At 33.4% G+C, this 10114-nt stretch overlaps 2 protein-coding genes across 3 annotated transcripts; one reads left to right on the plus strand and one right to left on the minus strand.

Moving 5' to 3' along the window:
* Window positions 1-247: 247 nt before the first annotated feature.
* Window positions 248-2280, minus strand: LOC103839576 (mitochondrial carnitine/acylcarnitine carrier-like protein). Of its 2 annotated transcripts, none has more exons than XM_009116077.3 (3): window positions 1971-2280; window positions 1178-1569; window positions 248-867 (listed from the first exon to the last, which is right to left on the minus strand). In XM_009116077.3, the coding sequence occupies exons 2-3, from the start codon at window positions 1567-1569 to the stop codon at window positions 357-359; spliced, it is 903 nt and encodes a 300-aa protein (XP_009114325.1). In that variant the 5' UTR covers window positions 1971-2280; the 3' UTR covers window positions 248-356. The 2 variants fall into 2 exon arrangements, with proteins under 2 accessions (XP_009114325.1, XP_033136861.1); XM_033280970.1 differs by lacking the exon at window positions 1971-2280 and adding an exon at window positions 1909-1932.
* Window positions 2281-3198: 918 nt separating this feature from the next.
* On the plus strand, window positions 3199-10114 carry LOC103839575 (transcription factor MYC1). Its single transcript, XM_033280943.1, has one exon. The coding sequence runs from the start codon at window positions 8431-8433 to the stop codon at window positions 9952-9954; it is 1524 nt and encodes a 507-aa protein (XP_033136834.1). The 5' UTR covers window positions 3199-8430; the 3' UTR covers window positions 9955-10114.

The following is a 10114-nucleotide window of genomic DNA, read 5'->3' on the forward strand; positions in this document are numbered from 1 at the left end:
TAGATAGATGTAACTGTGGATTTGATACCGTGCATTTTGGACAGGAGGTTACACATCCCTGATATACTTTTATGGAGTTATATTTTACATTATGCAGTTATGTTTTAGATGCAGTTATATTTTAAAATTGATATATAAACCAGTCATGTTCCTAATTTAATAGTATAGATATATTTTTAATCTGTTAAAAGATCATTTAAATTTTAATAACATCTTCCGTGTTTCAGAAACAAATTGTGTAACAAGATGATGAATTTTTTTCTTAAAATTTAAAAGAATCATTTAATACCCGAAACGTTAATCAAATGGAACAACAACAAATCGAACCAACAGTCAAAGCCCAAAACCAAACCCTTTTATCCCAAGCTAGACCTTGTCATCTCATAAGCCAAGAAGCAAGCAGCATTAGCAGGGACACTCCTAGCCATTGCTGGACCAAACCCTTTATACAAACCTTTAACTCCTTCAGCTTTCAAAATCTTCCTAAAAGCATCCATCGAACCCGCGTACTTAGGGTTTCTATAATCATCAACTTGAAGAACACTCTTCACCACATCGGTCGGGTACACAAACCCCCAATAGGATGCACCAGCAACTCCACCAGCCATGATCAATGATCCTTGTCCTAAGCTTGAAGTGTCTGAACCACCAGCTAAAAACCTCTTGAAACCTTCGTAGGCTGCAAACATTGTTGCGTTTCCAGGGACTTCACGAGCAAATGTAGGGAATAAACCTTTGAATAGACCTCGTGCTCCACCTTCTGATCGCAGCACATGACGTGCTACGTCCATTGGTCCACCGTATTTCACAGCTGCAACTACTGAGCCTGTGGTAGAGGCACCAGCTAATGCACCTTGTGCTTGTAACCTACACAAACACACACAACGAGACCTCTTTCAGTTCTGTTCCAGCCAGTACCAGGGACGGTTCAGAGCAGCAAAGGAACCGCTTAAGGCATCATGATTTTGAACTATAATTTTAGTTGTATGTAAGGTACTATAAAAAATTTTTACATGAAAAATAAGGGCATAAAGTTTTAAGTTAGTATAGGACATTAAAAAAAATTGAAAATGTTGGACCGGAATGCAGGTAATATAAAAAACAACAAAAAAATTCTGAAAAAAACAACTATTTTTCTTTTTCTTTTTAAAAAATCATAATCAAAAGAATAGCTAACCTGCATTTGATCAACTCGGTGGGACAAGCAAGGAACGAGACAGCGAAACCAGCGCCTGCGCCGCACACAAACTGTTGACTAATGGTCAAAGGAACTCCAGGTTCAGACCTAAACATTCCTTCCATTTGACCTCTCACGGTGAACAAAACGGCGTTGAAGGCAGCAACGGTTGCAAGAGGAGCTCCCATACCTTTGTACAGACCTTTAGGTCCTTCCGCAGCAACGGTCTGCTTAACCGCATCGATTGCGCCGGTGTACCTAGGTGGCTGTCCAGGTGCTGGAGCAGGTTGGCTCTGAAGTTTGACCTTGATAGTGTCGAAAGGGTGGCCTACAATGAGCTGAGCCGCTCCTCCGACAGTCCCTGAAGCTAAATCCTTTGCTGCATCCGCCATCTCCAGTAAAAAAAAAACAAAAAGATCAACCAACAAAAATCAAAACCTTTTTTTTTTTTGGTTAATGAAGAACTCTTTGGCCTAAACAATTTAAATCAATCAAAAAGCTTTAGAATCTTACAAGATTAGCAACCAAATATCTAAAAAATCAAAACTTTTATGTTAACGAAGGATATTTCTGATTAATTTGAATATACGCAAACTCAGATTCTCTAAAAAAAAGATGTGATTTTTTTCCTTAGAAAGTTAGATTATTTTCAGAGAAAGTTTGAATATTTATCAAAATAACGTACAATGTGAAAGATTCAGAAGACAATGAAACATTCAATAAAAGATTACATTTTCGATATCAGTTTAAAAAAAAAAGAATCAATTAGAAAGTGAGGAGATATTTGGCTTACCAGGGATTGACTAGAGAGAGGGCAATCGATATAGAATGGATCTCAAATTTCAGAAAGCTTCTCCTTAAAATAAAATAAAATAAAATAAAAAACGAATCGAGATGCGGATGCAAGGGGGATAGATTCAGAGACACAAACGAGTGATCAGAAAAAATCCAAAAAGAAAATAGAAAAAAACTTTCAAGTGGACGTAAAAAGTTTAATCACTCAAACTGTTTTCTACGCCACAAAGGAGATGATGAAGCTTCGTTGAGACAGAAGCTTTTTGTTATTCCGATTTTTTTTTTTAAGTGGTTGGTGAAGACATGGGAAGATGGGTCGATAAACATGACAAATTAGTTGGTACGATCAGCCAAATTGGTCCAACGATAACCGGGTTCTATTTATTTGGCTACATTTAAAATGACAAGTTTTTTTTTTTTAATTAACAAAGAAACTGAAAACTATAACTTAAACGAGAATTCGGCCAAACGAACTTTACACGAATCGCCAAAAAAAATCTATACTCGAGTGACCAAACAAATATTGTATTTTTATTGACTTTTTTAGTTTATTAAGCAACTTAAAATTGACTGGTCATTTTAGCACACCGTGAACCCACAGTTAAGACAATGTTAAATGTTGGCGTTAAGCGAAACGACGTCGTTTTCAAATGAGATGAAACGACGTCATTTCGCATGATTTGAAAATAAAAAAAAGTACACCCATGGATTTGAACTCGGGTTGATTAGGACTAATGGCAAGATATTTTATCAGTGGGCTAGTGGCACTTTCAATTGAGTTACTAACACATTTAATTTTATTTGGTACTGATTGAATATAAATAATTATCTAAAAACTTTATAAAATTAATTTTGAAATTAAAATTAAAAATAAAATTTTATTTGTTCTTTAAAAAATCAAAAATCTTATAAAAATTTCATTTTTTTAAATTCCAAAAAATTTAAAAAAATACCCACATATTACAAAAAATACCCACAAATTTAAATTCCAATTTCAAAGAAAATGCAAAAAAAAAATTAAAATTACAATTATCAGCTAAAAATTAAAATTGCACTCATAATGGGTACAATATTTATTTTAAGCATTTTAATTTAATTTTAATATATGGGTATCTTTTTATGTGTGTATAATTAATTTCAATTTTTAGCAATTTTTTAAAAAAAAATTGAAAATTTTGGAAGATTTTTGATTTTTTTAAAGAAAAAATAAAAATTTATTTTTATTTTAATTTTAATTTCAAAATTAGTTTTAGAATTTTTTTTAATTTTTTCAATTTTTTGGAATGTTAAAGATCTTTTAATGTTTATAGAGAATTTTTTATATTCAATCAGTACCAAATAAAATTAAATGTGTTAGTAACTCAATTGAAAGTGCCACTAGCCCAATGGTATAATACCTTGCAATTTCTCCCAACCAACCCGAGTTCGAATCCAATTGTCTACTTCTTTTTATTTCACTTAACGCCAAAAATAAACGATGTCAAATTTTTCTGTTAAATTTGCTGACGGCGTGCTAAATTGACAAGTCAACGAAAACATTGTTAATTAATTCTAAAGTCAATGAAAGTTTTGTGTTTTTTTTATCAGCTCAAAAGTTCATGTTTCTTTTGGCAATTCCTGCAAAGTTCGTGTTTTTTTAGCCGAATTTTCTAACTTAAGCCGATAAGTGGATGAATTTAGGCACCAAATGACATATCTGGCCTCTAAATGAATTCAAAAGACACCTCAAAATCTCAAATGTTTTTAAACAAGTAAAATTATGAGCATATCAGATATTTATTTAAGCTAATATTTTTTAAAGACAATATATTAATAGTGTCCGGTGTTATGAGTATTGTAGCACAAAATTTGCTGAAGTTTTCTACATTCATAACAAAATGGTATGACTATAGATGTCCAATTTAAAAGTTGTTTATGCAAAAATTACCAAAATGAGTGTTTTAGTGTCCCTAATGAAAATTACTTTAGGTTTTAATGGCTACGTATGAATCTGCTAGCTTACTTTATTTTGCTAAGAGAATCTGTTAGCTTACTTTTCTTCTTTTTAGCTATTTATCTGCACCTCTAATATTTGTGATGATCTCACCAAATTTCTTGAAATCAAAAGTAAATTTGTGTTGGCTATTTTTCTCTTCTTATGACATGCTGAAGGAGGCGGAGTTGTTGAAACATGTCTTAATTTAGAAAGTATTATTTATTTTGTTTGTTTTTAATGGGCTTTTACAATTGATATGTGGATTTAGATTAATGTTATTTGGACTGAACGATAAAAAGTTAGCCCACTTCACATTTTTCTTCTCACCTTAGATTGATATGTCAGTTATCCTCATTTTCATTTTAGTTACTTATAAATAAATATCTAAATAAAACAAAGTTCTAAATACAAAATTAACGTAGCAGAACTTAATTTTGTGAGAAAATTGACAGTTTTTAAGAAATGGAAAAGTTGAAAATATTTTTCTAAAATATCTCAAATCTAAAATTTAAAATACATATCTAAAAAATAAGAAATGGAAAAATGAGCCAAAACATTGAAAATGTCCGGAACAAAAAATAGGAAAGACACGAGTGGATGGCTAATATATGCATAGTTTTCAGTGTATCTCATAGACTAATATAACACAAAGGATTGAGTAGTATAAGTTGTTTAGATTTGAGTGAATAATGAATGGTACGAGAGAAAGTTGACATCCAATAAACAATGGTGTTGTTAAAGAGAAAAGTGACTACATAGTTGCACAAAAAGTTTGGTGTAAATGAAGACCAATTGTGATTAAAATGATATATATGGTAGATTTTGGATCTCATGGAAGATGAACACACGGTACAGTTCGTCCATTATGAATAGAAGATAGCAACTAGACACAAATCTAATGGAAAAGACCATGATGTTGAATATACAATTCTAATAAAAAATCTTTAAAAAAAATCAGATAATTAAAACTTATGAAAACTAAATGAAAATGTGGAAACAAAAACCTATATATTTTCTAAATAAAATAAGACAAGTATGCTAAAAAAATGAAAATGAGGCAGTTTTAAATATTGATTATAAATATAACAATTAATTTGAATATTTAATTAAATTTCATAAAATATACTTTAAAAAGTTTTAATCAAATTATAATAGTCAGATAGCTAGAGATTTTTTTTTGTTTTTGTGGTCAAACTAATAATAGAAAATCCATAAGCATATTAAACCATGTAATGTAATGTCCTGTTATCGCATTCCAAAAACGGTTACAAAGAAGCTAACGAATGCGGTGCCACAATTTATTATCAGATTTGGATACTCTCTTTTTACAACCGAAAAGTAAGTTGACGTTGACAATGAAAAGGAACTAGCCAGTAAACTTATTTACGTAAAAATGTTATATATTTTGATTAAAGAGACAATTAACCTTCAAAGTTAATCAACATTTAGTCTAGTGAATAATTGTATAAATTTCAAAAGAAACATTTAGTCTAGTGGCCGATTTGTGTCTCACGGAGGAAACTATCACTACGAATAAACTGAATATTTTATATGCCGTCAACCAAAATTATAGTGTCATTTTTTGGGGGTAAAATATAAAGTGTCATTTTTGTTTATTTTATTTGCCTTTTGTCGCATAATGTCATTTATATCGAACATTGTCGAGTTTTAAAGATATGTTAATGGCCATTGCCATTCAAGACATGTGGGATATAATACAGTCGACGGAGTAGGCAGGGGCGGCTTAAGTGCGAGGGCGAGCACTGAGCAGAACGATGGCCCCATGCCCCACACATAAAAGGGGTCCACTACAAAATTATTTGTAGTATTATATAATATTCAAGTTATTTTGATATTTTCATTTTAGTTTAATTTAGAACTTAGAAGTGTAGTGGCTAAGTTAAAAAGCCAACCAAAAACACATAAAATTGATCGGATCAAAATAGTGGACCAAAAGCTGAAACGAGTCTACTTACAATAAACAAGAGACTAATGTATATAACTTTGTAATGATAATGTTGCTTTTATTTGCTGTACTTTTTGGGTTTGCATATTTTTTACCGTTCAGATTCATATTACTAAATTCATATATTATTTTTTCTTTTAAGTTGAATATTCAGTCATAAAAGAATTTATTAAGTAAATTTGTGATATACTAAGTGCCAATGAATTTTCAAAATTCAAAGTAAATAAATTTTCTCAGTTGATAATAAATTCAGTTTTTGTTGGATTTAAACTAAAAATGATAATAATATTTACTTGAATGAAATGATTTCATGTTAAGCATTTGCTTTTTGGTTGTTTAATAAACTAAAACTTTTTTGGTTTAGGGGGGTCATTTTAAAAAATTTATCCCAAGGGCCTATAGGTTATGTTAAAACCGGCCCTGGGTTGTAGGTGCCAAAATAACAAAACGACAAAAAGTTCCTGTCTCTGCACCTCCTGTTCGGAGGACAATGCGTGATAGCAACATCCAGAGATGGTATCAAACATATAAAACAGATATTTGAATTTGTCATCTGAGGAAAGCATGTTTACACGTACGATGTTACTATTATGCCTACAACTCTTGCGGGTGTAAAGAGCCAATTGGTTTTCACTCACTGGCTACAAAAATAGGGACCATGATTAGTCTTTGTCTTTTTAAACAATGGTTGGGACCATGAATAGTTCTAGTTATCATGGGATCCATACCATAAGTTTCATTAAATAGGAGCGGAGTGATCAATATTCGTAAAATATAGAAAATAGTTATACAAAATAACTCAAATAAACCATTTAAGATAGCATGGACATGAATATTTGTGGAAGAAAAGCGGCCAAGGTCATTCTCTTCGCATCCTGGGCCACAAAATCATACATTTTATGCAAATGCTATTTAATTTGATAGTTTTAACAAGTTTGAATTAACGTCTCTAATTTTTTTAAAAAAAATTGTGTAGAAACTCATATATTTAAAAGCTGTAGAAACAATGAATCCAAATCTAAACATCATATAGTTTTCACTTTGTTTATTGAGTGGAGAACCACATCTCTATTATGTTTGTATATCATCCCCCTGTGAGCTCCGATCGATGGTCTTCTATTTTGAACTTGTTTATCAATTGAGTGATAGTCGTGAACCGAGCTGAGGAGGATCACCATGTCGCAGACTATTTATTTTTCTCCAAATGGTATGTTAGGTAGTCCGAAACACATAGCAAAATAGGAAAATGCCTGTTTTTCTCGAGATCTATCTGTCACCATTTTCAATGATGTGCCTCCATTGATTTGTGTAATTATTACCAAGAAGGTTGATAGTTAACGGCTTCCAAACTTCCTCCAAGAAAATGCACTCAAGGAACAAATGGTCTCTTGTTTCTACTAATGCATTGCAAAAATGTATGATGCATCAACCTGATGTTTCATGCATTTGTTTATAAATCACTTAAACTCAGACATTGGTTAGATAACTTTTTCACAAAAGAAGAATAATATAATAGTAAAAGATTAAGAGGGGAAGTTTAAGAAATTTGTTAAACATTAAAATGGTAATTTTAACAGTTCAATAATAATAATATTAAGCACAGTGATTTGAAATGATTTATTGATAATATATACTTGAATTCACATGAGTAAGTTTAACAAAATGGTAGATAAGAACTATTTTGAATGTTAGTTTGTTTCTATGTTCTCAAATTTTAATATGTTTTTTAATTATTATGTAAAAGTAAATTTACATAAGTTTATTTCTATAACTTTAAAGAAAAGAAAGTATATTTCATATTTAATATTACGGTATGAAATATATCATGAAATAAAATGTATTCTTATTAATTACAAATATCCACCTAAATTAAAAAAGAACATCATTAAAATTCTAATTTATCATATATAGGTATAAACAATTAAAGGAAATAATGAATAATGTGATAATAATCATTTACTTTAACTAAACTATAACTTTAATATTGCACCTCCACTGGTTTAACACCAATCGATAACTATAAGGAATGATGGGGAACATCAGAAAATTATTTTGATACGTGGAAGACTAGTCAATCTTGAGATGTGTAACAAGTAAAGGAAATTTAAAGGTAAGAAATCAAGCTTCAATTCCAAACAATATGGTGAATCTTACTATTCCAAACAATTTGATCTTAAGAAGAAGATGCATGGTGTAATGGTGACAAAGCAGAAAAAGTATTGAAGGATAAAAAAACAAAACAAAAAGATTTAGTGTTACGAGCAATCATTTTCATAAGATATTAGCCTTAAAGAAAAAAAACAAAAATGAGAAAATAATTTAGAAAAACAAACCAACGACGACCATATGATATCCACTCGTTTAATAATAAACACTACACAGTTGATCAGTATTCACACGTGTATTAGATATTTTGTCCCGTTCTTACAACAAAAAAAAGAGTTTATAACGTACAAACTTTCAGATAGCTTCTATAATTTTCCATGCACAACACTTCCTTTCAAAGACTAATCCACGATGGATAGCTTAAATACAAACGTCACCGCATCAATGATCGACGCTCTCATGAGCTCTCCCTCTTCCGGTTTCTGGCCGCCACAATCTCCGGCGAATCCCAGCCCAGACAGTGCTCTCCAGAAGCGGTTACAAGCTGTGTTAAATGGCACCCACGAGGCTTGGACCTACGCCATTTTCTGGACACCGTCGTACTACGACTATTCCGGCGAGTCGGTGCTCAAATGGGGCGATGGAATTTATAAAGGCGAAGAAGCTGATAATACTCGGCGGAGGAGGAGGAGGATGACTGTGGCGGAGAGAGAGCACTGGAGTATCATTTTGCCGGAGCTTAGCTCGATGATCTCCGACGAAGATGTGCCGGTGATAGACGGCGAAGGTGGCGTGGAAGTGTCGGATACGGAGTGGTTTTATATGGTTTCAATGACGGTTAGCTTTGGTAGTGAGACCGGGTTACCCGGTAAGGCGTTTGCTACGTATAAACCAGTTTGGGTTACCGGGTCGGATCCTATATTGGCGTCGGGTTGTGATCGTGCTAAAAAGGGTGGGGATTCAGGGTTGCAAACCATCGTATGTATTCCTTTGGATAACGGAGTGTTGGAGCTTGGATCCACGGTTGAGATCCAGCAAAACCCGGATCTTTTTAATAAGATCCGAGTCGTTTTTAGTTTCGAAGGATCCAGAGATTTCTTGGGTGACCCGAATTCGAACTCCTTCCAGCCTTTCTCAACTCATTTAGAGAATGGTGGTGGTTCAACTACCGTAACCGTCAATGCTAACCTGTATCCGAATCCGGTTTATCCGCAAACCGTAAATTACGCGACTTCCCCGTTAGAGAGAGCTCTACATAGTCCGAACAGGAATTATCCCCATCAGATACCGATAGACAACGGTGAACTCTTACATTCCGCCGGGGACATTGATGGTTCTGATCACTCTGACATAGAAGCCACGGTGGTTCCGGGAAACAAACAGAAAAAGAAACGCGGGAGAAAACTTGCAAACGGTAGGAAAGAGCCGTTGAATCACGTACAAGCGGAGCGGTTGAGACGCGAGAAGCTAAACCAGCGATTCTACGCGTTACGAGCGACTGTGCCAAACGTATCAAAGATGGACAAAGCGTCGTTGCTAGGAGACGCGATTAGTTACATTAAGGAGCTGAAATCGAGAGCAGAAAACGCGGAATCTGAGAGAAACGCGATTCAAATACAGCTCAACAAACTCAAAGAGGAGATGGCGGGAAGAAACGTGGTCTGTAGGGGCGGGGAAAACGCATCGGAGATTGAAACGGCTAATATCGACGTGAAGATTCTTGGATGCGATGCGATGGTTAGGCTGGAATCAAGCAAGAGAAATCATCCTGCAGCGAGACTGATGAATGCGTTTATGGATTTGGATGTTGAGTTGAATCATGCTAGCATTTCGGTGATTCATGATCTTATGATTCAACAAGCTACGGTGAAGATGGGATCGAGAATGTACACGCAAGACCAGCTTCAGGCCATGTTGGTCTCCAAAATTAATTAGGGATATGTTTTTGAGAGTTCTGTGAATCTTATCGTGAATTATCAGATGTTGGATTAGATTCTGTCTATTTATTAGCAAAATCTCTGGCAAACCCTAAACTCTCAACATTGGTACGTAAGATTATATTTATATGGTTTAAAAGATCGAGTTTGGGTTTCAA

This window comes from Brassica rapa, chromosome A09, assembly GCF_000309985.2.
Source record: "Brassica rapa cultivar Chiifu-401-42 chromosome A09, CAAS_Brap_v3.01, whole genome shotgun sequence".
NCBI classification, from domain to species: Eukaryota; Viridiplantae; Streptophyta; class Magnoliopsida; order Brassicales; family Brassicaceae; genus Brassica; species Brassica rapa.

Coding starts and splice junctions, on each gene's coding strand:
- LOC103839576 (XM_009116077.3), bottom strand. CDS start 1,569: ATGGCGGATGCAGCAAAGGATTTAGCTTCAGGGACTGTCGGAGGAGCG. Junction 868..1,177: donor ACCGAGTTGATCAAATGCAG/GTTAGCTATTCT, acceptor GTGTTTGTGTAG/GTTACAAGCACAAGGTGCAT.
- LOC103839575 (XM_033280943.1), top strand. CDS start 8,431: ATGGATAGCTTAAATACAAACGTCACCGCATCAATGATCGACGCTCTC.